At 58.1% G+C, this 26746-nt stretch overlaps 1 protein-coding gene across 1 annotated transcript in view; it reads left to right on the top strand.

Annotated features, from left to right (window-relative positions):
* MST1R (macrophage stimulating 1 receptor) overlaps positions 1-25922 on the top strand; it is a 46214-nt gene extending 20292 nt beyond the window's left edge. Inside the window, exons 5-20 of the mRNA XM_065407895.1 lie at positions 366-544; positions 1404-1581; positions 2214-2359; positions 9401-9556; positions 12392-12485; positions 13307-13531; positions 14223-14369; positions 15593-15749; positions 16207-16299; positions 16787-16990; positions 18511-18591; positions 19079-19260; positions 22226-22335; positions 24058-24223; positions 25170-25306; positions 25691-25922. Of these exons, the coding sequence (XP_065263967.1) occupies positions 366-544; positions 1404-1581; positions 2214-2359; positions 9401-9556; positions 12392-12485; positions 13307-13531; positions 14223-14369; positions 15593-15749; positions 16207-16299; positions 16787-16990; positions 18511-18591; positions 19079-19260; positions 22226-22335; positions 24058-24223; positions 25170-25306; positions 25691-25922 (2487 nt within the window). The remainder of the gene's footprint in view (positions 1-365; positions 545-1403; positions 1582-2213; positions 2360-9400; positions 9557-12391; positions 12486-13306; positions 13532-14222; positions 14370-15592; positions 15750-16206; positions 16300-16786; positions 16991-18510; positions 18592-19078; positions 19261-22225; positions 22336-24057; positions 24224-25169; positions 25307-25690) is intronic.
* The last annotated feature ends 824 nt before the right edge of the window (positions 25923-26746 follow it).

The following is a 26746-nucleotide window of genomic DNA, read 5'->3' as shown; positions in this document are numbered from 1 at the left end:
TGGGTCCATCACATCAGCGCAGGCTGTGGTGGCCGCAGGGACAACAGGTGGGTTTGGACAAGGGGAGGGTGGGCACGGCTCCCAACGCCATCTGCTGCTGCACCCCCCCACGAGGGAGTCGTGCCCTGTCAGTGCGCTGGGGGGGTCCCCTCAGCCTGCCATTGGACATGCCTCCTGCCATGGCCCAGGGCTCACCAAGTAGTTTTGCCACAGGGCCAGCCTCTGGCCTGCACCCTCCCTTCCCCACCAGGGCTGCCCACCTGCTGCCCGTGAGCTGGGTGGGTGAGCCCTGTGCTGCTGTTGGGAGTCCGAGGGTGGAGAACTGGGATGGGCCGGGGATGTGACTCTGCCTTGTTTCCCCTCAGTTCCACCCCCGAAGCGCCCCCTTGCATGGCCGCACCCGGGTGACGCTCTGCGGGATGGGCTTCCAGTCACGCCGGCACTTCACCGCCGCCGTCGGGTCCCCCGTGGCCGGCAGCACCTACCGGGTGATGGTGGGGCAGAGGGACTGCACCGTGCTGCCTGAGGAGAGCCTGGGCAGGAGGTAGGGGGTGGTGATGGGGCTCCGGGGCTGCTGTCGGGGCTGCCACTGACCTGGGGATAGAGGTTTCTCCGGCTGACTCACCTGGGGGTGGGGCCTTCCTTCCTGGCCAGCGGCAGCTCAGAACATGGGTGGGGAGGGGGAAGAGGCACCTTCCCTATTCAGCTTGTGGGGTGCTTGGAGCACCCCCCCCCCGACCTCCCCCAGTTTAGGTAGCAGAGAGAAGGCAGAGCGGGGTGGTTCTTGAGTCAGTTCCCTCTCTCATTCCCCCCCTCCCCCCCCGGTGGGCCTCTCTCTCTGCAGTATGACCCTGGCCCCTGCTCTGTCCGCATTTGAGCTGCATCTCCTAAGGTGGGGCCCCTCCACATACCGGTGCCAGGAGCTGGCAGCTTTCCCGAGTGGAAACGGGCCGGCAGTGCATGATGGAATCAACTCCTCCAGGCACGCAGCCACCGGCCTTTCCCCACGGCCCGAGTCACCAGTGCTGGCACCCCAGCGAGTTCTGCCCCATGTCATGCAGCCACTGCCCCAAGCAACCAGGCCTTTTAGGAGGGGGCTGGAGTAGTATGGGCAAGAGGGGCTGTGGGTCAGGACTGAGGGGCACCAGCAGGTTTGCCGTCAGACCCGGAGCACGGGCAGCTGGTGGCACCTACTGGGGTTTGTACCAGAGGCGTTCAGCGATTACCAGGGTGGTTTTGGTGATAGAGTCCAGTGACTTTCCCTCTGAGAGCCGCTTCCCAGCTGGTGCCCCTGCTCTGCGGATGGTGACGGCAGGGGTGTGGGCCCTGCTGTTGTCCTCTCTGGCTGGGGTGGGGGGTTGGGCCTGCCCCCGTGTTTCAATACACTCTGCTGTGTCCCGCAGGCCCCCCGTGCTGCCCCCCACCAAGGCCGCTGTAGACGTGCTGGTGTGCAAGCTGGAGCTGAGCAGCGACCAGGTGGTGGCGGGGCCTGTCACAGTTCAGCTCACCATCGAGGAGCAGACGAGGGACCTGCCCTTCCACGTCAGTGGCTCCTCATCCCTTGGTGGCTTCATCTTTGTGGTACGTCCTTTCCCCTGCCTGCCTCCCAGCTGCAGGGACAGCCCCCCAGGAGAGTCACCCCCCCAGCCGGAGCCAGGGGTCGGCAATGGGGCTTGTCTGGGAGTGCCGCCCCCCAGTGCCAGCTGGGATCCCGGGGACGGCAGCCCCCGGAGCAGGGTTGGCAGAGTGCCCCGCCTGCTCTCCAGCCAGCGGCTTGTCCCTATCATGTGTCAGGCATAGCCCCTCTGTAAGCAGGGCCTGGTGCCCAGCTGGGACACACACACACACACACACACCCCGGCGCACCCAGCGCACCCCTCCTTCGCCCCACACCGTCCCATCACCACCCCTCCCTCATTGGAGGTTGGGCTGAGCCTGTGGCTAGCTCCCTCCCTGATGGAGTTCCTATGGCAGCCACTGGGCAGCCCTAGCATGTGCAATGGAGACAGCTCCACTGCAGCAGCCCTGCCCTGGCCTCCCGTCTTGTGCCAGAGGGGCAGGGCCCTCCCCAGGGGCTCACCCTCTCCCTGGGCCATGCTGTGTGTCTGGCAGGGAGGCGGCCAGCGGGCAGCATGCTGGAGAGGTTCCCCTCTGGGGATGACCTGCCCCCCACTTCCCTTGGTAAAGGCCCCGTGCCCTCTGTGGCTCCACAGGTGCCGAACGTCACTGCCATCCGCCCTGCGTACGGCCCGCTGGCCGGCGGGACCCAGCTCTCCATCTGGGGCCGAAACCTGACCGTGGGCAGCAGCTGGAGGGTGATGCTTGGAGAGGCAGAGTGCCCCGTGGCGGGGCAGCAGAGGTACAGAAAGCATGGAGCTCTCATTGCTGCGTTGGCTTGGGGGGCTGGGCTTGGGCCATCGGCTCTAGGTCACTGTAGCTAAAAACATCATATTCGACAGCCGGACGGTGAGCGGCCCAGCTGAGAAGGGGTAGGTCAGAGAAGTCTGGGGGCTGCCTTGCCTGAATTGGCCTCTCAGCTGGAGTTTCTCTGGTCATCACGGGTCAGCATGGCTGGGTGTGGCTGTAACGATGCTCCCTCTGGTGGGACACCACTGAGAGCATCAATTCAGGACAAATTGCTTAGAGCAGGGCAGTTATGGCCCAAGGCTGGTGGTTCTCCAGCTCTAAGGCACACCAAACCAGCCAAACAGAGAGGACTTTGGTTTTACCACACTGGCTAACCATAAGTCATACAAGCAATTCCCTTAGACACTCCAGTTTCCAGTATCACCACCAGTGCCACTCGTTATGGGGACAAATGGTTATGAAAACCAATATCCCAGTAAAAGAAAAAAAGGTTCTCCCGATCCCAAAGGACCAAGCCCCAGACCCAGGTCAATATACAAGTCAGATCTTACCCACAAATCACGCTGTTGCCAATCCTTTAGAATCTAAGATATAAAGGTTTATTCATAAAAGAAAAAAATATAGATGGGAGTTAAAATTGGTTAAATGGAATCAATTACATACAGCAATGGTAAAGTTCTTGGTTCAGGTTTGTAGCAGTGATGGAATAAACTGCAGGTTCAAATCAAGTATCTGGAGTACATCCACAGCTGGGATGGGTCATTCACAGAGGACTTCGGTTTTACCCCACTGGCTAACCAGAAGTCATACAAGCAATTCCCTTAGATACTCCAGTTCCCTTGTATCACCACCAGCACTTCTCCTTATGGGGACGAATGGTTATGAAAACCAATATCCCAGTAAAAGAAAAAAGGTTCTCCTTATCTGAAAGGACCAAGCCCCGGGCCCAGGTCAATATACAAGTCAGATCTTACAAATCACGCTGTTGCCAATCCTTTAGAATCCAAAATCTAAAGGTTTATTTAGAAAAAGAAAGAAATTATAGATGAGAGCTAAAATTGGTTAAATGGAATCAATTACATACAGCAGTGGCAAAGTTCTTGGTTCAGGCTTGTAGCAGTGATGGAATAAACTGCAGGTTCAAATCAATAAAAAGCAACAGAGAGTCCTGTGGCACCTTTAAGACTAACCGATGTATTGGAGCATAAGCTTTTGTGGGTGAATACCCACGTCTGACGCATGACGTCTGACAAAGTGGGTATTCACCCACGAAAGATTATGCTCCAATACATCGGTTAGTCTTAAAGGTGCCACAGGACTCTCTGTTGCTTTTTACAGATCCAGACTAACATGGCTACCCCTCTGGTTCAAATCAAGTCTCTGGAGTACATCCACAGCTGGGATGGGTCATTTAGTCCTTTGTTCAGAGTTTCAGTTTGTAGCAAAGTTCCTCCAGAGATCAGAAGCAGGATTGAAGACAAAATGGAGGGGTTTTCAAGGCCTTTTATATTCTCTTCCCCATGGAAGGACACCCCTTTGTTCTTACTGTGGAAAATCACAGCAGCAAGATGGAGCTTGGAGTCACATGGGCAAGTCACATGTCCATGCATGACTGAGTTTGCAGGCGGATGCCATTGTTTACATGTTAGTTTGAACATTCCCAGAAAAGCTTATACATACAGACAGCATAATCATAACCAGCAAACCATAACCTTGTCATAGACACCACACTCGACAATATTTGTACAATATTTACTGCAAATATGTAATAGTGGTTGCAATAATGATCTATACGGTCACAGTTTATGTCAATAACGTCACACCCCCAACGCAAAATTGATGCAGGAAGGGATGACACAAACATCGCTGACTGCATCCCAAGAGCTCCCCATCCTTGGTTCTGTCTTACTACAGCTAATTATTAGCTGTATCAGTGTATAACAGAAATGGTCTCTCAAAGACATGTTCAATAACATGATTGAATCTCTTTACAAACTTAAGGTAAAACTTGGCTAGAACAATAGTGGATTGGATCTGCTCTTGTGGATCCTTGCTTTTCCTGTATGTCTCGTGATCTTGCCAAGAGCTAAAGAACATAGCTACTTTATCCATACAAACTCTGGCAAATGTTTGGAACCCAATTAATATCAAGATAATGTAGATATTAATGTTGTCCATAGCAACATGGACAAAAGGGGCAGAGCTTTTCTTGACTTGCTGCTCACAAACAGGGAAGAATTAGTAGGGGAAGCAAAAGTGGATGGGAACCTGGGAGGCAGTGACCATGAGATGGTCGAGTTCAGGATCCTGACACAAGGAAGAAAGGAGAGCAGCAGAATACGGACCCTGGACTTCAGAAAAGCAGACTTTGACTCCCTCAGGGAACAGATGGGCAGGATCCCCTGGGAGAATAACATGAAGGGCAAAGGGGTCCAGGAGAGCTGGCTGTATTTTAAAGAATCCTTATTGCGGTTGCAGGAACAAACCATCCCAATGTGTAGAAAGAATAGTAAATATGGCAGGCGACCAGCTTGGCTAAACAGTGAAATCCTTGCTGATCTTAAACGCAAAAAAGAAGCTTACAAGAAGTGGAAGATTGGACAAATGACCAGGGAGGAGTATAAAACTATTGCTCAGGCATGCAGGAATGAAATCAGGAAGGCCAAATCACACTTGGAGTTGCAGCTAGCAAGAGATGTTAAGAGTAACAAGAAAGGTTTCTTCAGGTATGTTAGCAACAAGAAGAAAGTCAAGGAAAGTGTGGGCCCCTTACTGAATGAGGGAGGCAACCTAGTGACCGAGGATGTGGAAAAAGCTAATGTACTCAATGCTTTTTTTGCCTCTGTCTTCACGAACAAGGTCAGCTCCCAGACTGCTGCACTGGGCAGCACAATTTGGGGAGAAGGTGACCAGCCCTATGTGGAGAAAGAAGTGGTTCGGGACTATTTAGAAAAACTGGACGTGCACAAGTCCATGGGGCCGGATGCGCTGCATCCGAGGGTGCTAAAGGAGTTGGCGGATGAGATTGAAGAGCCATTAGCCATTATTTTTGAAAACTCATGGCGATCGGGGGAGGTCCCGGATGACTGGAAAAAGGCTAATGTAGTGCCCATCTTTAAAAAAGGGAAGAAGGAGGATCCGGGGAACTACAGGCCAGTCAGCCTCACCTCAGTCCCTGGAAAAATCATGGAACAGGTCCTCAAGGAATCAATTATGAAACACTTAGAGGAGAGGAAAGTGATCAGGAACAGTCAGCATGGATTCACCAAAGGGAAGTCGTGCCTGACTAACCTAATTGCCTTCTATGATGAGATAACTGGCTCTGTGGATGAGGGGAAAGCAGTGGACGTGTTATTCCTTGACTTTAGCAAAGCTTTTGATACAGTCTCCCACAGTATTCTTGCCGCCAAGTTAAAGAAATATGGGCTGGATGAATGGACTGTAAGGTGGATAGAAAGCTGGCTAGATCGTCGGGCTCAACGGGTAGTGATCAATGGCTCCATGTCTAGTTGGCAGCCGGTTTCAAGCGGAGTGCCCCAAGGGTCGGTCCTGGGGCCGGTTTTGTTTAATATCTTTATTAATGATCTGGAGGATGGTGTGGACTGCACTCTCAGCAAGTTTGCAGATGACACTAAACTAGGAGGCATGGTAGATACACTAGAGGGTAGGGATCGGATACAGAGGGACCTAGACAAATTAGAGGATTGGGCCAAAAAAAACCTGATGAGGTTCAACAAGGATAAGTGCAGAGTCCTGCACTTAGGACGGAAGAATCCCATGCACTGCTACAGACTAGGGACCGAATGGCTAGGTAGCAGTTCTGCAGAAAAGGACCTAGGGGTCACAGTGGACGAGAAGCTGGATATGAGTCAACAGTGTGCTCTTGTTGCCAAGAAGGCTAACGGCATTTTGGGCTGTATAAGTAGGGGCATTGCCAGCAGATCGAGGAACGTGATCGTTCCCCTTTATTCGACATTGGTGAGGCCTCATCTGGAATACTGTGTCCAATTTTGGGCCCCACACTACAAGAAGGATGTGGAAAAATTGGAAAGAGTCCAGCGGAGGGCAACAAAAATGATTAGGGGTCTGGAGCACATGACTTATGAGGAGAGGCTGAGGGAACTGGGATTGTTTAGTCTCCAGAAGAGAAGAATGAGGGGGGATTTGATAGCAGCCTTCAACTACCTGAAGGGGGGTTCCAAAGAGGATGGAGCTCGGCTGTTCTCAGTGGTGGCAGATGACAGAACAAGGAGCAATGGTCTCAAGTTGCAGTGGGGGAGGTCCAGGTTGGATATTAGGAAACACTATTTCACTAGGAGGGTGGTGAAGCACTGGAATGCGTTACCTAGGGAGGTGGTGGAGTCTCCTTCCTTGGAGGTTTTTAAGGCCCGGCTTGACAAAGCCCTGGCTGGGATGATTTAGTTGGGAATTGGTCCTGCTTTGAGCAGGGGGTTGGACTAGATGACCTCTTGAGGTCCCTTCCAACCCTGATATTTTATGATTCTATGATAGGAAACTTGGCGTTTAGCTGTGAAAACAATATGGTAGTGTGCCTTAGTTTCCCTTTTCATACATTGCATCAGGTCTGGAATGTCTTTTCCCCTGTGAAAAGTTCCAATACTGTTTACAGGCATTAACTGTTAAACATCAGTATAACAAGGCCTTTTAACATAAAGTGTGTTCTCATGTATTCCTTTTAACATGTTCAAGAGTTTTTTCAAAAGATTAGGCACATTGTACATTTTTACAGTTCTTGATACACATTAGGTACAAAAATTACCATTAGCCATAACAACAAATCCATTGCCAGTGTCCATCTACAATCATTTTTGTCATGCCACACCTTTGGCTCAATACTTTGGCATTTTAGGGTTAACCTCTGGCTTCCCTTTGCAAAATTAAGTTCCCTTTTCCCTCCTTGTCCTGAAGGATTAAACCCTGATTTCTTTTGCTTAACAGAATCCACTGGCTGATTGGGTGTACTCTCTTTGCTAACAGCTATTAGCAAGTCTTTCTTCTCCCTGTCAGCCAGGTAATTTGCATCAACATAGACAGGAGCCTGGTCACCAGTTTTCAGATTCTTAACTGCTACCAATTTCAAGACTGGACTCTGTCTTAAAGAGATACCACACAAATCCAAAGAGTCTGAGGGAGAGAATTTGCTTGCTCTTCCCTGCATCCTTAAACATTCAGCCATAAAAATTTTCTGCTTTGAAACACCAGTAACTAAATCTGTCCTTAGACCCTGAAGCACAGACTGCTCACCTAAAGAATTAGCATGGAGACATTCTTGTTCCAACACCATCCTCTTCCCAACAAGCTGGCCAAACACAGCCACTTGGTCATAGGGCTGTTTAAATTCCCTGACAATTTTCATTTCATCTGAGACCTTTTCTAAGCGATCCACACTGGATCTTTCAAAAGGAAAGTCAGTGGATCCATTCACAACAGAAAATTTCTGGCTGCTAGGAACTGAAACCTTTTTGATTAAATTACATCCACACCCTTCAGTTGTGGCAAACTGCTTGCACAGATTACCATGAGGATTCCTTTCCCTAGGAGCTTCTCTAAGCAACAATTCACCCCTCACAGAAATTCTGCCCTTACCCTCTTCACCTAGGGCTTGCTCTAAAGGAACACTTTCCTGAGCAACAACAGACTCTTTATGGGTTTCACTTACATCCAGGATCACCTTTGGCTCATCAGGCGGATTTCTACACAATCCCCTTTCAGGCAAACTCATAGACTTACTAGATAAAAGGTTAGAGGTACTCTCTTTCCCTCTGCAACTTTTGTCACAGTCACTGGCAACATGCAGGTTACCAGGCTTCGCACACACAAGCTTAGGAATTATTTCCTCCTTGTTGCAAGTTTCCAAACTGTCAGTGGGCAACACAATTGAATCACCTTTATGCTCTCCTCGTGCCCTGGCTAGGATATTACTCTGATCAGGCAAAGTTGCTACACCCTTTTCCAGCCACACATTAGCAACAGGCAAAATACAAGCACCAGAATTGTCTGGTCTCTGGGGATTTTGCCATGACACTAACTGGATGCAACCTAGTTACAGTGCCATTCTCCCTAGCAGACACAAACTTAGGACCATTTTCTTCCTGGGCTCTAGTTGAATCCAGAACCAACTCTGAGACAACTGCACTACACTCAACCATTACAGGCTGAAATTTTCCTTTAGCAGACACACAGCTTGGGATCTCATTTCCCTTGTCCCAGCACACAGGGCTGTTCACAGACAACTGCTTGGAGACCAGGATAGCTCCCTCTATACAGATGCATTCCCTTTACTGTTACGATTCTCCACACAGGTAACAGGTAAGGTATAGGGACACTCATTTTCCACTATCCTCACCTTCCCAAACTGCTGATTAGACAAAGCCATTAGCTCACAAGGCTGCCTAGGCTCATTCAAACTTTCCATGCCTTCCTCAGTTAGGGCTTTAACCTGACCATCCACTTTAATTTGCTCCTGAGAAACATTTTCCTGACCAATGAGTTCTTTTTGTGCTTGATCTAATTACAGATTCACTTCTGAGCCATTAGACAGACATTCAGAAATTTCATTCACAGACAAACAGCTGGGTCAGCATGGCTGGGTTGGCGTGGCAGGGTCGGTGTGGCTGAGTGGCTAGATGGGCGTGGCTGGGTGCGGCCAGCTCTGTATGTGCTCCACTGAGGTCATGTTTATACATAAATACCCATGTGGGGTCCTTTGGATGGCGTCTGGTGCCACGGACGCTCTGCAGTGTGTTAGAGCCCACGTCTGTCTGCAGTGCCCGGGGCCCATCTGGGGGGCAGAGCCCTCGGGGGGAGCTCCTGCCCCAGGACTGCCAGGGCCTGTTGGGGCACGGATGGGGCCAGACGCGCTCCCAGCTATGGAATGGCCAGCGTGGGGGTGTCGGCTATGCTGGTCCGGGCGGGTCACCGGGGGGCATGTGGGCCAGAGCAGGTTGAGGGGCAGTCTGCAGCCCAGCCGGGTGTCTGTTTGTCTCCATGTTGTGCTGTCCTCTGTTCCCAGCCCCACCGAGATTCGCTGCACCAGCCCTGCAGCCAGCAACCTGCATGCTGTCCCCGTGGCCCTGTGGATAGACGGGGAGCAGTTCCCCGCCCCGGAGCCATTCCAGTACCGCCCAGACCCCGTCCTCCGCGACATCTCCCCCAACTGCACCTACGAGTGAGTGCCCAGAGGGGGGTCCCCTGGCCCCTGGAGCTCCCCCGGTCACAGCCCCCCACTCCATCCCCCCGGTCACAGCCACTCCAACCCCACAGGTCACATCACCCCCACTTCACCCCCTCCGGATCACAGTTCCTCTGGTCACAGCCCTCCCACTCCAACCCCGCAGATCACAGTCCCCCTGTAACGATGCGGCCTCTGGCGGGACACAACTGAGTATCAATTCAGGACAAATTGCTTAGGGCTTGGCGACGCTTGTGATTTAGAGCGCATTAAAGCAGCCCCAGGCACCCTAGCTCACTACCCGTCCACACTGGCAAGGCACGTAGAGCGCTCTGACTCCAGGGCTAGAGCACTCCTGGTACTCCACCTCAGCGAGAAGATTAACACTTGGTGTGCATTGGCTGAATCGCCCAGGCATCAGTGTGAACGAGGTGTTGCATTACTGCGCTCTGATCAGCCTCCGGAAACGTCCCATAATCCCCTTAAGTCAAGTGGCCACTCTAGTCATTGTTTTGGAATCACTGCAGGCATGCCAATATGCCCTTTGAAAGCTCCGTTTGACAGCCAGAGACAAAGCAACCATTACTGTGGAATGCTGTGTGTGAGAGAGAGAAGTGGGGGGGGAAGGGTCTGTTGCTGTCTGAACTTACAAGACAACATGCTGACATGCTCTCAGCCCCCCCCCAAACCCACTTTCTCTCCCCCCACATACACACAACACACTCCCTATCACACCCCACCCCACCCCCCTCATTTGAAAAGCACGTTGCAGCCACTTGCATGCTGGGATAGCTACCACAATGCACTGCTCTCTGTGGCCGTTGCAAGAGCTGCTAATGTGGCCACGCCAGTGTGCTTGCAGCTGTCAGTGTGGACAGACTACAGCGCTTTCCCTACTGCACTCTATGACAGGGCCGGCTTCAGGGTTTTGGCTGCCCCAAGCAGCCAAAAAAAAAAAAAAAAAAAGCCGCAATCACGATCTGCGGCGGCAATTCGGTGGGAGGTCCTTCACTCCCAGCGGGAGTGAGGGACCATCCGCCGAATTGCTGCCGAATAGCTGGACGTGCCGCCCCTCTCCGGAGTGGCCGCCCCAAGCACCTGCTTGCCAGGCTGGTGCCTGGAGCCGGCCCTGCTCTACGAAGGCTGGTTTAACTCAAATTGCTCTACATCTGCAAGTGTAGCCATGCTCTTAGAGCAGGGCAGTTACAGCCCAAAGCTGGAGTTCCTTTACTATTAAGGCACGCCAAACCGGCCAAACAGAGAGGACTTCAGTTTTACCTCACTGGCTAACCAGAAGTCATACAAGCAATTCCCTCAGATACTCCAGTTCCCTTGTATCACCACCAGCATTGCTCCTTATGGGGATGAATGGTTATGAAAACCAATACCCCAGTAAAAGAAAAAAGGTTCTCCCGATCCCAAAGGACCAAGCCCCAGACCCAGGTCAATCTACAAGTCAGATCTTACCCACAAATCACGCTGTTGCCAATCCTTTAGAATCTAAAGGTTTATTTATAAAAAGAAAGAAATATAGATGGGAGTTAAAATTGGTTAAATGGAATCAGTTACATACAGTAATGGCAAAGTTCTTGGTTCAGGCTTGTAGCAATGATGGAATAAACTGCAGGTTTAAATTAAGTCTCTGGAGTACATCCACAGCTTGGGTGGGTCATTCAGAGTTTCAGTTTGTAGCAAAGTTCCTCCAGAGGTAAGAAGCAGGATTGAAGACAAGATGGAGGAGATGCAGCTGCCTTTTATAGTCTCTTGCCATGTGGCCTGTGCTTCCTTTGTTCCAAAAACAAGCTACCCAGCACATGGCATGGAAAAACCTGAGAGTTCTGTTCATAGGCATGTCCCTGGATGCCTTGCTGAGTCACAAGGTGTATCTGCCTTCTCTCAGTGGGTCATTTGTATAGCTGATGGTCCTTAATGGCCATCAAGCAGGCTAGGCAGTGCTGACGCCAAATTGTGTGGGGTGTCACCCAGAAGCATAGCACAAGTTTGAAATACAGACAGTATAGAGCCAATACTTACAACTTTAAATACAAAAATGATATATACATACAGATAGCATAATCATTGCCAGCAAATCATAACCTTTTCATAGACACCTCACTTGACAACCTTTGTACAATATTTACTGCAAATATGTAACTGTGATTGCAACAATGATCTATACGGTCACAGTTCATGTCAATAATGTCACCCCCCCCATACACTCCAACCCTACTCTCCAACCTCCACGGATCACAACCTCCCTCCCCCACCCCCAGCTTGCATGGCCTCCTCCCTGCAGGGGACGGTGAAGAGCCTAGCACTCTGTGCCCAGCAGCCTGGCCCATTTCACCCAGCTGAGGGCCCCCTCCTGAGAGCCCAGGTGTCCCCCCTCCAGGCTGGGGATGGGGCAGCCCCCTGATTCCATGGGCAGCCCCAGCCTCCTCCTGCAAGCCCATGACACGTGGGAGTTCACAGCATGGGGGGTTAGGAACAGGGGGCACAGCTCCCCTTGTGCGCACCAGAGGCCCAGGCAGCGTATCTAGCCAGCATACCCCAGATGGGGTTCCCCTGGGTCCCCAGGGCATCCCGTACGGGGTTCCCCCAGCCCCATGGTCCCCAGCACACCCAACACTGGAAGCTGGTCCGGCCCGTAGGTCCCTAGTGCATCCGTCCAGGGTTCTGCCGGCCCCGGGGTCCCCAGCATGCTCTGGCAAGGGGCTCCCCCAAGCTTGTAGGCCCCCAATGTGCCCTGGCCGGGTCTCCCCTGGCCCTGAGGTCCCAGGCTCAGGGCTGTGCTTCACGTTCCATATGGCAGTGATCTGTGACCTTCTGCAGGGGTTCGGCCCTCACCATCCATGGCACCAGCCTGGACTCCGTGTATTACCCCAGAATCCAGTTTGTGGACGCCAGCATGGCGACGGAGGCCAAGGTGAGTGTGAGGGGCAGGGCAGGGCCGGCATCGTGGGCCAGGGCTGGCTGAGGCAAGGGGATCACAGTCAGGGAGCTGGGCATGATGTGCTGAAGGGGGAGAGAAAAACGGGCTTGAAACGCTGGTCGGGCCTGGTGCAGGCAGGCGCTGTAGGAGATTCCACCCGGTCTGCCAGTGCCCCCCAATCCTGCCCCTCAGCCCCTGCTAGCCCAGCCCTGGGCCACCCTGAGCTCTGCCATTTCCCCCCCAATCCCACCCCACAAGCCCTGCTAGCCCAGCCCTGGGCTCCTCCCCAGCTCTGCCAGTTCCCCTCAGTCCTGCCGCTCAACCCCTGCTAGCCCTGCCCTGTGTCCGCCCAGCTCTGCCAGTGCCCCCCAAATCCCAACATGCAAGCCATCCTAGCCCAGCCCTGGGCTCTGCTCAGTGCCGGCCCACAGGCCCTGCTGTCCCAGTCTGAGGTCTTGGGCCCAGGCCGTGCCAGTCATAGGAGGTTGTGCGTTTGCCAGGAGGCAGCTGAGAGCTCACACACTCGTGTCACTGGTGGCTCTGGTCTCCAGTTATCCAAGGCGGGCGCGTTAAGTTGGTGCTGCAGCCTCGGGCTCCCTGCAGACGTAGTGTGCCTGTGGCAGGGTAGGGGGGGTGGCGAGAGGCCTGGGCCGGGACCGTAGCATGCAGCCAGCAGAGCGAAGGGCAGCGCGGGCCTGGGCCTGATGGGGTGCCTGGGAACCGGTTCCGGGCCATGTCCAGGGAGCACCGGGTCCCCTTCCCACTGTGAGCTCTGCTCCCGGGTACACTCCTTCCAACGCACCCTGTCCCCTCAGGTGTGCGCGGGGCCGCGCTCTCCCGAGCAGCTGGTGTGCCAGAGCCCAGCCTACCCCTTCGCTAACAGGGTGGAGAGCGCCCATGGCAACCTGACCGTGCTGCTGGACGGCTCCCCCGGGCGCAGGGCTTTCCACCTGCGCTACTACCCCACGCCTCAGATCCTGCCCTTTGAGCGCGACAACACGTACCACCTCAAGTCTGGTGACGACGAGATCGAGATCCACGTACGGAGGGGGCTGGGGGAGGCAGGGGGCCCAGGCAGGAGTGGTACTGAGGGGGCCAGGCCAGGCCTGCATTGGTGGGCTGGGGGCCAGAAAAGTGCCATGGGATGATGGCTGGTTGGGATGGGATAGGGGAGGGCCCAGGGCATGGAGGGATAGCCAGTGGGAGGGAGGGGGAGGGCCCGGGGCCGGGCCGATGGCTGGCGGGGGAGGGCCTGGGGCCATGGCCAGCGGGCTGAGGGCCTGCAGGGGGATGAATGTCTGGCCCTGAAGGACGGTGCACTGGTTAGGGCGAAGGGATGGGAGCCCAGGCGAGAGGCTTGGCAGCTGGAGCTGAGGCTGGGGTGGTGCGGTCCGCTGGGGAGGGGTGGGCCTGGGGGTTCCTGGGGGGCTCAGGCAGGACGGTTCCTGGGAGAGGCTGGGGGGTTCCCCAGGGAGGTGGGGTGGTTCCTGGGGGAGGTGGGGTGGTTCCTGTGGGAGGGGGGGCAGCTCAGGCCGGGGGGCGGGCAACCTTGGAGAGGTGGGATGGCTCAGGTGGGGGCGGGGTTCCAGGGAGAGGCCAGGGCGTTCCTGGGGGAGGTGGGGCAGCTCAGGTCAGGGAGATCCTGGGGGAGGTGGGGAGGTGGGGCGGCTCAGGCGGGGGAGTTCTCTAGCTAGGATCGGGGGATCCCCGTGACGGTGGCTGTGTGTGCAGCAAATCGGGTTGGATGCGCTGGTGGGCTGCATGAGCATCACCGTGACTGTGGCGGGCCAGGACTGCCACCCCAGCGTGCTGAAGAATGAGGTGACCTGCCGGATCCCCAGGAACCTTAGCCTTCCCCTGGATGGAGTCCCTGTGCAGGTAGAGCCGAGCTGGAGGGAGGACAGCGCTCGCCCTGAGCTGGGCTCCCAGGGCTTCGCCCCCCTTTCCCCTGGCTGGCATGGCGCCCAGGGAGACCCAGGCTGGCTCAGGGCTGTGGCAGCACTGCCTAGACTGGCCCTCTGCCCTGGAGGGTCTGGCCCGCAGCCTTCCACCCCCTCTCCCTGCCCTTCCTCTTTGGACAGCGCTCGGGACTGAACATGTCCTGAGTGCAGCTGCCTGGGGAAGGCTTTCCCAGCCTCTGGAGGGCACCAGGCCTGTGGGGAACGGCTTCCCCACTGCCAGCCAGCTGCTGGGCTTCGCTCCTGGTTCTGCTGCCTGGCACACAGTGAGGAGGGCAGGGGAAGCAGCGTACAGCCCAGCATGCAGCCACAGGCTGTGCCAGCTGCTTGTTGTCTGCCCTGGGTGCAAAGGGGTGGCTGGGGGGTCCCCGCTGGCTGAGCCCACGTGGTGACCCGGTCAGTCTCCTTCCTCTGGTGTCTCTACAACATGGCACGTGCTGGGGTGGCATCTTTGATGCCCATGTCTTGCCCAACCTGCCTCACCCAGTGCTCACTGCTGAAACGAGTAGGTGCCAGGCTTTGCAGGAGTGCTGCCAGGCAGGGCTGGGACAGGGCAGAGCGCGGGGGCTGGGGTAGCTGGCATGCATGCTCAGAGCAGCCCAGTAACAGAAGGGTGTAGCCCCATGGGCCAAACGATGGGAAATGTCCTCTGGTCCATTAGGCAACAATGCCCATCCTGCCAGGGGAGTGTGGGTCGGGGCTGGCCATGTGCCACATGTGCTGCTTGCTTCTGGGCCCTCTGTCGTCCCACCAACCCTGGGCACTGAATCCCTCAGTACCCAGGAGACCTGTGTGGAGTGGAGCTCCCTTCATGCCAGCCCCACCCCCTCTGGAGAACCTGGGCAGGAGCGCCAGCTGCAGGAGTACAGTGTGTTAATGCTTCAGAGAGGCAGAGTGGCATGGCGCATAGAGCACTGGGCTGGGACTCAGGAGACCTGGGCAAGTCGCGGCCGTGCCCCGTGCCCCGGTTTCCACTGACCTTGACAGCACACTGAGATTGCTGGGTGAAAGTGCTAGATAAGAGCTGGGGTGGTGATCAGCGCCGGGGGTGGGCAAGTCCCCCTAATCCTGCAGATGGCTTAGGGACCCATTCTCTGCCTGCTGGCTGCCCAGGCACTGACTGCCTGCCCTGTCCTTCCCCAGATCTGTGTGAATGGCGCGTGCCAGCACCTGGGCTCGGTGGTGGCCACTGTCTCCCCAGACCCCCTGACGGGCATCCTCCTGGGTATCATCACCATCTTCGTGTTCAGCTGCCTCCTGGCGTTCCTGGTGGTGAAATGCAGACGCAGGAAGGAGATGGGTAATTCCCTTCCCACACAGGGGGTGTCGCACTCCTGAGCCTGCCATGGCCCCATTCCCACAGACACTGAATGTTGTGTCACATGCTCTCTGCTCTGGCAGCGTCCGCTCCTGTTCTGGGCCCCCAGCTGGGTGTCATATGCCTTACCTGGGTGAATTGGACTGTGCCCCATGACCATGGGGGAGTGTCTTCTGGCATTACAGGCAATGCGCACATCATCCTGCTATCTAGGCACCAAGAAATTGCCCTCCCCCCACACACATCGTTACTGATGCTGCGCCAGTCCTTAGGGTGCCGGCTCTGAGTGGGGCTGGGCCTCCCGTCCTCTCAGTGTGGCAGGGGGGCTGAGCGATGCCTGTGGCCAGTGGGATATCTGGTACCCGGCAGAAATGGGCCAGGCCACTAGGCCAACGTTGGCTCTTGAGACTCTGAACGGCTTCTTGTTCCATGTCCTCAGGGACCGAGAATTTGGAGATGCTGGTGAATCCCAATGGGAATGCCCCCAGCTTTGCCCTGCTCCCCTCCTTCATGGACTACCGGGATGTGCAGGGTAAGGAACTGTCATGCCAGGGGGCACTGCTCACTGTGCCTGCAGCCTGTGGGGGCAGGGCCGAGTCACCGTCCTTGCAGCAGACACCCCTCCCCTCCCCCCCACCCACACCAGCCGGGAAAGGCCTGCCCAGCTTGGGGCAGCCCTGCCCGTGTTAGAGCCGCACCAGCATGTCAGTCGGCTCCCTTCTATTCTGCCCCAGTGGACGGGTCTCGGCCATGGCTGTGTGCAGCTCCTGTCGACTGGTGCTCGCCGGCCGTGGGACCCCCGCCCACAAGCTCCCAGCACTGCAATGCCTGGGGGCCCTCGCGGGGGTGTGCATTGATCGGGAGACCCTGGGGATGTTCTGAGGGGCAGTTCCTCTCTCTGCCCCAGTGGGGGGCAGGCAGCAGGGCACACAGGCTGATCCAGTGGAGGGGAAGGGTTTTGCCAGGGTCTCGCTGTGACTTTCCTCTCTCTGCCCGGTTCCTGGCGGTACTGTCCCCAGCAGCCACTCCCAGCGGTGGCTTTGCCAGCAGGCGCTTCCGAGATGCCTCCTACATGGGCAGTAGCGACAGCTCTGCCGTGCCACTTGTGAGGATGCCGTCCTGTTGCATCGAAAACCTCCGTCCCGAGCTACTGGAGGAGGTGAAGGACATCCTGATCCCAGAGGAGCGGCTGCTAACACACTGGGACCGGGTCATCGGCAAAGGTTAGGGTTAGGGCCCGCCTGGCACGGCAGCGTGGCACAGTGAGTGCTGAACTGCGGCTGGGTCGAGCCCTCATGGCATCTGCAGCCTGGCACAGGAGTGCTGAGCCGTAGTTGGGTTGGGCTGGGCCTGCGTGGCACCCGCAGCCTGGCACTGTGAGTGCCGAGCTGTAGTTGGGTTAAGCTGGACCTGTGTGGCACATACCGACTGGCACAAGGAACACTGAGCCATAGCTGGGTCGGGCTGGGCCCGTGTGGCGCATGCAGCCTTGCACAGTGAGCGCTGGGCTGGGCTGGACCTGTGTGGCACATGCAGACTGGCACAGTGAGCGCTGAACCGCGGCTGGGCTGGGCCTACATGGCACATGCAGATTGGCACAATGAGTGCTGAGCCGTAGCTGGGTCGGGCTGGGCCCACCTGACATTCCCTCTGTGTCAAGGTCCCACCCCAGAGAAGCTCAGTACTAACAAGAGCCCCCATGTGGTGCTGATCCAGCACGGATGGTGTTCATCTGTGGCATGGCATGCAGGGTTGGGCACGGGGGGAGTCCACACCCGCCACAGCCTCACTGCCTGGCCCCGGCTGCTCCCCTGATCGGAGGGACCGGTCCCTGCCCACGGCTTGAGGGCTCGGGCTGAGCAGCATGGCATAGTTTGGCTGCGCCAAGATCAGCCCGTTCCCCGGAGTGCCAGGTGCATGCCTGCGGCTGGTGGCTGTTGCCCAGCTAGGTCACCTCTCTGAACCCGATGAGGGGCAGTACCCGGCCCAGCGCAGAACAGCCCTGTGGGGGAGCCCATCAGGCCGGCCTGGAGGCCCCACAGCAGGGCAAGGCCGTATCTGGTGCCTGTCTGGGCCCTGCAATGCCAACATGGCCCCATCCCCTCAGCCATATCCGGTTCCCATCCAGGCCCAATGGCGCCGACATGGCCCCGGCCCCTTAGCCGTATCTGGTGCCGGTCTGGGCCTTGCGACGCTGACATGGCCCTGTCCCCTTGGCCGTATCTGGTGCCCATCTGGGCCTTGCGGCACCGACATGGCCCTGTCCCCTTGGCTGTATCTGGTGCCCATCTGCGCCCTGCGGCACTGACATGGCCCCGTCCCCTTGGCTGTATCTGGTGCCCATCTGGGCCCTGTGGCACTGACATGGCCCCGTCCCCTTGGCTGTATCTGGTGCCCATCTGGGCCCTGCAGCACCAACATGGCCCCGTCCCCTTGGCTGTATCTGGTGCCCATCTGGGCCCTGTGGCGCCAACATGGCCACGTCCCCTTGGCCGTATCCAGTACGTGTGGGTGCCTCTCCACAGTAATGCAGCCCCAGCCCCCCTGCTGTATCTGGTGCCCATCTGGGCCCTGCAGCATTGACACCCTCCCAGCCCCCCTGCCATCTTCCAGCCCATCCCCTTGGACTCTAGGTGTTTGCCCTGCCTGTGGCAGGCCGGCTGGGGGCTGGAGCAAAGGGCAGCTCGGGGCGTTCCTTGCTGCATGGCGGCTCTGTCCAGGGTGCCTGTGTTTTCCCGGCCAGGGCATTTCGGGAGCGTGTACCACGGCATGTACAGAGATCTGTCAGAGAGGGAGATCCACTGCGCCGTCAAATCCCTGAACCGTGAGTGCCCCTCCCTCTGGCTCCTGGCCTGCTCTCCCACAGGGGTTGCCTCTGCCGTGCTCTAGGGGGTCCCAAATCCCTATCCCCCCTGGGGTCCCTCCAAGCCCCGCCTGCTTCCTGCGCTGGCCCTTCACTCGTGCCAGGCTGTGGGCCAAGGAGCAGGAGGTGAATAGAGCAGGAACCCCACCTATCTGGGCTATGCCTGACTCCTGGGCATTTTCAGGCCTTCCCCCTGTGCAGCTGCCAATGCCGGGGGCCAGGAAGCACGTGTGTGCCCGGCCCCTGCTGTGCCTGGCTGGTGGCTGGGTGTGGTGTCCCATGGCATGGGCGTAACCCCTCTGTGATGTAGCCACCGCTCTCCCGTGCCCTCTGCTGCTCCTTGCTGGGCTCCGGACAGCCCAAGTCGCCCCATCCCCTGGGGCCTGTCCCTGCGATGCAGCTCCCGGGCTGGTTGGTGCCCCAGCCTCATGGCTGTGCTTGGTCCCAGGGATCACCGACGTGGAGGAGGTGGAGGAGTTCCTGAAGGAGGGGATTCTCATGAAGAGCTTCCATCACCCCCACGTCCTGTCGCTGGTGGGTGTCTGCCTGCCGCGCCAGGGATTGCCCCTGGTCGTGCTGCCCTACATGAAGCATGGAGACCTCCGGCACTTCATCCGCTCCAAGGAACGGGTAAGCACCGGCCAGCCACCCTCCCTGCTCAAGGGCCAAGCAAAGGCAGGGTCACCCTGGCTGGGGGCAGAGGAGAACGGGTAACCTCCTGTAACAATGCTGCCCTTGGTGGGACACTTCTGAGAGTACCAATTCAGGACAAATTGCTTAGAGCAGGGCAGTTACAGCCCAAGGCTGGGGTTTTTCCAGAGGTGAAAGTAAGCCGGTACAGTCCGGACTGGACCATCTTCTCCGTGGGTGATTTAAAGGGCCCAGGGCTCCAGCCGCTGCGGAGAGCCCCGGGCTTTTAAAATCACTGCTGGAGCTCCGGCTGCTGGGCTTGGGCGGGGATTTAAAGGTCACGGAGCTCCGGCCCCTGCGGGGAGCCCTGGGCCCTTTAAATCCCTGCCCGAGCCTGGCTGCCGGAGCCCTGGGCCCCCAGGAACCGAGCTTCGGCCGAGATTTAAAGGGCCTGGGGCTCCCCGCAGCGGCCAGAGCCCCGGGCCCTTTAAATCACCGCCGGAGCCCTGCTGCCGCTACCCCAGCCCTAGCCCGAGCCCTGTCGCCCAGGGTAGCGGTGGCAGGGCTCCCGCGGTGATTTAAAGGGCCCGGAGCTCTGCGGTGGCCGGAGCCCCGGGCCCTTTAATTCGCCCCTGAGCCCCGGGGCTCCCAGCCGCCTCTGCAGCTGGTAGCTCCAGGGTGATTTAAAGGCCCTGGGGCTCCCAGCCACAGCCGGAGCCCCAGGCTCTTGAAAGGCCCCACCTCTTCCCATTGAGGCCATGCCTCTTCCGGTTGAGTCCCCGCCCCGCTCAGGACTCCGGCGTACAAGTCCTTTAAGTTACTTTCACCTCTGGGTTTTTCCACCTTTAAGACACACCAAACCAGACAGACAGAGAGGACTTTGGTTTTACCCCACTGGCTAACCATAAGTCATACAAGCAATACCCCTAGACACTCCAGTTTCCCTGTATCACCACCAGTGCCACTTGTTAAGGGGACGAATGGTTATGAAAAACAATACCCCAGTAAAAGAAAAAAGGTTCTCCCGATCCCAAAGGACCAAGCCCCAGACCCAGGTGAATATACAAATCGGATCTTACCTACAAATCATGCTGTTGCCAATCCTTTAGAATCTAAAATCTAAAGGTTTATTCATAAAAGGAAAAAGATATAGATGAGAGCTAAAATTGGTTAAATGGAATTAATTACATACACTAATGGCAAAGTTCTTGGTTCAGGCTTGCAGCAGTGATGGAATAAACTGCAGGTTCAAATCAAGTCTCTGGAGTACATCCACAGCTGGGATGGGTCATTCAGTCCTTTGTTCAGAGCTTCAGTTTGCAGCAAGGTTCCTCCATAGGCAAGAAGCAGGATTGAAGACCAGATGGAGGAGTTTTCAGGGCCTTTTATATTCTCTGCCCGTGGAAGGACACTCCTTTGTTTTTACTGTGGAAAATCACAGCAGCAAGATGGAATCTGGTTACATGGGCAAGTCACATGTCCATGCATGATTCAGTTTGCAGGCCAACGCCATTGTTTACATGTTAGTTTGAAATTGGCATCTCTCAAAGTCCATTGTCAGTTAAGTGTTTCTTGATTGGGCACTTACTGAGAATAGTTCCTTCTCAAGAAGCTGACCAAATGCTTCACTGAGTCTACGTGGAATCAAATACATTTGAGATACAAGTACATAGCCCATATTCATAACTTCAAATACAAAAATGATACACATATACAGATAACCAGCAAATTATAACCTCTTCATAGACACCTCACACAACAACCTTTGTACAATATTTGCTGCAAATATATAACAGTGGTGGCAACAATGATCTATACGGTCCCAGTTCATATTAATAACATCACACACCCTGCCCCCAGAGCCAGGCCCCATGCAGCTACCTGCCTAGCCAGCCTGTGCTCTCCGGCCCGGCCCTGCCCTGGGTGCGGGGGCCAGCAGATGCGGCCAGGCAGCACCACGGCCATTGGGTTTCCAGGAGCTGCCAGACCTGTCAGCTAGGCTGAAGCTGCTGCAGGGGACAGGGGGCGTTCTGGATCACAGGGTCCCAGTGGGGCAGGGGGTGCCTGGGTCTGGGGCGGGGGGTTGTGCTGCCTGCCGAATGGGCAGGAAGGTGAGATGGGGGCTGATGGACACCCAGCAGAGCCCATCTGCCCCTCCCACCAGCCAGCCACCAAGTCCCCCTGCCCCCAGGAGGCCAGGAGCCCCGCCCCTGTCCTCATGCTGTTCTCTCCAGGCTCGCTGGCCAGCAGGGCTGCTTTGCGCTGGGAAGGTGAGGGGCTCACCTGGCTAGCAGAGGGTGCCCTGCATTCTCCTCCCCCAGCTCTGCCACTGCCCCTTTGCGCTGCCCTCCAGCCCCTCTGCTTTGCGACTGCCCCTCCACGCCACCCTCCAACCCCCCAGCTATTCCCCTGAAGCCCCCCAGCTCTACTGCTGCCCATCCACACCATACTCCAGTCTCCCCACCCTCAGCTATTCCCCTCTCCCCCGCTCTGCCACTGCCCCACCGCGCTGCCCTCCAACCCCCCAGCTCTGCCCACTGCCCCTCCATGCTGCCCTCCAGCCCAGTGCTCTGCCACGGCCCCACCATGCCGCCCTGCAGCCCCCAGCTATTCCCTTCCTGAGTCCCCTACTCAACTCTGCCCGGGCAGCTCACTGTCGCATGCCAGCCCCCAGCCATGGCCAGGGGCAGGCTCAGCAGAGGGCCATGCTCCTGTGCCCCACACCCTGTGTCCTGTAGGGGTTGCTGTGGAGACCCTCCAAGCAGCGTTCTAGCCAGGTCTCTCGACAGCCAGCTGTGGGCATTGCCCTGCCCGGCGCTCTGCCCCAGTCTCCCAGCTCTAGATGCAGGGTGGCTGGGGGAGCTGGTGGTCGCAGGGCTCCAGCCATTGTAGTGCCAGGTAGGGGCTGGGCTGTGCCCAGGCACGAGGGACGGGGCTGCATGTCTCCCTGCTCCTGTCTCCCCAGAACCCGACGGTGAAGGACCTGATAGGCTTCGGGCTGCAGGTGGCGCAGGGCATGGACTATCTGGCCCACATGAAATTTGTGCACAGGGACCTGGCCGCCAGGAACTGCATGTGAGTGTGGTGGGTGGGTGTCCGGGGCCTGTGTGCCCGGCTGCGGGATGCTGGGGATGCGTCGCTAGCCTGGAGCACTCACGGGCACACTCCTCAGCATCCTCTTTACTGCAAGTCGCTTCCCAACGGGATGCTCTGTCCAGGCACACTGGCCTCGGGAGCCCAGGCCATGGCACCCATTCCTCTGAGTGCCGCTGGCGAGCCCGGGCCTGGCTGATGGGGATGGAGGGCTATGGGGCCTGGCATGCCACCTCTGTGCCAGCTGAGCCTGGGGCTGGTGGGTACCGGGGCATGGCACTGCCCCCCCTGTGTCAGCTGAACCCGGGACTGATGGGTACCGGGGCCTGGCACTGTCCCCTCTGTGCTGGCTGAGCCTGGGGCTGGTGGTACTGGGGCCTGGCACTGCCCCCTCTGTGCTGGCTGAGCCCAGGGTGGTGGGTACCAGGGGCCTGGCATGTCCCCTTTGTGCTGGCTGAGCCTGGGACTGGTTGATACAAGGCTCTGGCACTGTCCCCTCTGTGCCAGCTCAGACCAGGGCTGGTGGGTACCAGGGGCTGGTGGGTATAATAGCCTGGCACTGCCCCCTCTATGCCAGCTGAGCCTGGGGCTGGTGGGTACCGGGGCATGGCACTGCCCCCCTGTGTCAGCTGAGCCCAGGACTGGTGGGTACCGGGGCCTGGCACTGTCCCCTCTGTGCTGGCTGAGCCTGGGGCTGGTGGTACTGGGGCCTGGCACTGCCCCCTCTGTGCTGGCTGAGCCTGGGGCTGGTGGTACTGGGGCCTGGCACTGCCCCCTCTGTGCTGGCTGAGCCCAGGGTGGTGGGTACCAGGGGCCTGGCATGTCCCCTTTGTGCTGGCTGAGCCTGGGACTGGTTGATACAAGGCTCTGGCACTGTCCCCTCTGTGCCAGCTCAGACTAGGGCTGATGGGTAACTGGGCCTGGAACACACCCTCAGTGCCAGCTGAACCAGGGGCTGGTGGGTACCAGGGCCTGGCACTGCTCCCTCTGTGCTCGCTTAGCCTTGTTCTGGTGGGTACTTGGGTCTGGCAGTGCCCCCTCTGTTCTGGCTGAGCCTGGGTCTGGTGGGTACCAGGGCCTGGGAAGCCCTGTCTGTGCCAGCTGAGCCCAGAGCTGGTGAGTACCGGGGCCTGCACTGCCCCTTCTGTGCCAGTGGAGCCTGGGGCTGGTGGGTACCAGGGCCTGACACTGCCCCCTCAGTGCCGGCTGAGCCTGGGGCTGGTGGGTACCAGGGCCTGACACTGCCCCCTCAGTGCCGGCTGAGCCTGGGGCTGGTGGGTACCAGGGCCTGGCATGTCCCTTCAGTGCCGGCTCAGCCTGGGGCTGGTGGGTACTGGGACCTGGCATGCCCGCTCGGTGCTGGCTGAGCCTGGGCAGCAGCAGGGCGAGTGTTAGTCAAACCGCCTCAGAAGGAACCCTGCTATTATGAGGATGGAGTTCGTGGCCCAGGAACAGTTACTCTGCCAGCTGGGAGGGTGGACACGTGGCCCTGGGAGCTGCACTGAGACCTGCCAGCCTGTGTGCCAGTGGCCCCTGAGTGCCCGCCCATGGCTTTGGGTCCAGATGTCTGGGAGCTGGAGATAAGCGGCTCCGAATGCCAGGCTCCCGGAGCAGTGCCACCAGCTCAGCTGGCATTCCCCGGGGCGGTGGGGACCAGGCTGGTCCTCCTCCCACCCTCCCTCCAGCCCCATCTGTGCCTTGCAGGTTGGACCAGACGTTCATGGTGAAGGTGGCGGATTTCGGCCTGGCCCGGGACGTCTTTGATAGGGAGTATTACAGTATCCGGCAGCACCGCCAGGCCAAGCTGCCCGTCAAGTGGATGGCGCTCGAGAGCCTGCAGATCCAGAAATTCACCACCAAGTCAGACGTAGTGAGTGCGGGGTGGGCTGTGTGTGGGGCTAGTGCATTGCCTGTGCCCATGCCACGCCCACTGGGGAGCGCCCAGGAGCTAGGTGGCTATGGCAAGTGACCGCAGAATGGCCCTATGTGGCTCCCAGCTGCTCCAAGTCCAGGAAAGAACTCTTCTCTCCTCTTCATGCCAGCTCCCGCCCCGGCTGGACCCTGCCCCCCACCAGGCACCCTGGGCGCATGGCTGACGGAGCCAGGGTTAGTGGCCGGTCCGCACACGGTGTTACATGCCCCCCAAGGCATATGGGGCTTTGGAAGTTTAGACCCATTACGTGTGGCTTGCCCTTTCCCAGCAGCCTGCCACCTGCGCTGGCTGTGCTGTGTCAGGTGGCAGTGGGCAGAGCCCTGCCAGCCAGCGTGACTGGCACAGAGCAGCACTCGCTGAGCACTTGGCCTCCAGCTGAGCTTCCTTGGCTGCACAACAGGGGTCTCGGCGTCTCCTACCACTTGGCATTCCCATTGCTGTGCAAGGGATGGGAGAGCGCGGCAGAGCCCGTCCCCAGGGGTCAGAGACCAGCGTGGGGAGAGCATGGCCCAGGGGTCAGAACGCGGCCCGGGGGTCAGAGCTCAGTGCCACCACTCCTGACGTCGCTGACCCAGGCAGGTCCATGTCCTTGCTGGCCCATGCTGGGCCTACGTGGGGCCTCAAAATATGGCTCTCTGGCGGGTGGGCAGGTCAGGTAGCCAGAGGTAAAGAGCTGGGGGAGGAGCGGGGATGTAGCTGTCCCCTCGCTGGTGGAGACCAGAGACCTGATGGGGCAGATTCTCCCATGCCTGCTGCTGTGGGCACTGCCCAGGCCAGGCCCCCAATAAGGGTCTCCTCAGGCAGTGCCCACATGTGCAGTGGGAGACTCCAGGGGGCCGCACGCATGGTGCCGCTGGAATGACTCCTGTTCTCTCCGGCACAGTGGTCCTTCGGAGTCCTCCTGTGGGAGCTGTTGACACGTGGGGCCCCACCGTACCCCGAGGTGGATCCCTACGACATAACGCACTACCTGCTGAGTGGCCGGCGCCTGCCGCAGCCTGAGTACTGCCCAGACTCACTGTGAGTACTGTGCACTCTTCCTCGTGGGGAGCAGGTGGTGGCCCAGGGCCCCTGGGGACCTTCTGCCCCCACAACCCTGCTCCCTCCTGTGTCCCCCACATCAACCCCACATATCCCAGCTCCCAAACTTCTGCCTGCCAGCCCCCCAGTGAGCAGTGCCCGGCCCGGCGCCCCCAAGAGCCTCCTCATCCCCTCACTCAGGACACCCCCTTTGGGCTCCCCTTTCCTGGTGCATGGGGTTGTAGGGTGCAGGGGGCCCAGCAGGGGAATTTGGGATGGTTTGGCATGCGGGGATCAGGTGGGGGAGAGGGAGGTGCTGGTGTCTGGCTGAGCTCCCTGCTCCTGGGCCTGTCCTGACTCTAACGGGATCTCTCGTCGGGGCAGGTACGCGGTGATGCTGAGCTGCTGGGCTCCGAGCCCCGAGGAGCGCCCCACCTTCTCCGCCCTCATTGGGGAGGTGGAGTGCATCATGGCCTCCCTGAAGGGCGAGCACTACATCAACCTGAGCGTCACCTATGTCAACCTGGAGCCTGGCCTGTCCAGCCCATCAGTGCCTGGCTCCGAGGACGAGCTGGCCTCTAGCGGGGAGGAGGGTGAAGCAGCTGCCGCGTGCTAGGGGGCGCTCTCCGCCCGCGTGGCACCAGGAACGCAGTCAGAGCTGGCCAGGGAGACCTGGGCTGGGCAGCACATCAGGGGGCTGTGGCGACATGATGTGAGGAGGCGCCAGCGCCCAGCTGGGCTCCCATTGGCACTGCCTGGCACTGGACAGGGATGCTGACCACTACCTGATATTCTACCTGATATTTATTGTGTAGCGAAGAGACACAGCAACTATTTTAATACAAAGGAAATGTCAAAACCAACAAGTTCTCGAATCACAATGTTTTGGTTTGGGGGAAGCTTTGGAATTCGGGCTCTTTGTCCTGATTCCATGGGGGCTTGTCCAAAGTGGTGGATGGAAATTTGGCTCCCACCCGGCGCAGGGACAGCTGGGCCTAGCTGTCACGCTATGTCCTCAGCAGGGCGCAGGACTGCAGGCAACCCTTCCCTCCCAGTGCCACCCGGAGGCCGCATGGAGCCAAGGCCTCGGAGCGTCCTGTGACAGTCTGGGGATATGGGAATTGTTTGTCTTGCTTCTTGGCCCAGTGCCCCACACAGCTGCTGGTGCTCTCTGGGCTGAGGGGAGGGCCCAGTGGCTAGGGGTGCAGCCATAGGGGCTGGCACTAGCGGGGCACGCCATGCTGCTGGAAAGCTCTCTGCCCACACTGTGGGCTAGGAGCCAGGGCTGTTTGGGGTAGGGCCCTGGGGCACAGGGCATGACCTCTCACACACAACCCTGGCAGGAGCTGCCTGCCTGCACAGCCGGGTTCATGGCCCTGCAGGCTCAGGGACCAGGCGTCCCTTCCGCTGTCCCACCCCCTGCCCCAGCCCTGCCCTCGG

This window comes from Emys orbicularis, chromosome 7 (assembly GCF_028017835.1).
Source record: "Emys orbicularis isolate rEmyOrb1 chromosome 7, rEmyOrb1.hap1, whole genome shotgun sequence".
NCBI classification, from domain to species: Eukaryota; Metazoa; Chordata; order Testudines; family Emydidae; genus Emys; species Emys orbicularis.
The sequence above is the reverse complement of the archived record's forward strand: the minus strand, read 5'-3'. Positions and strand labels throughout refer to the sequence as shown.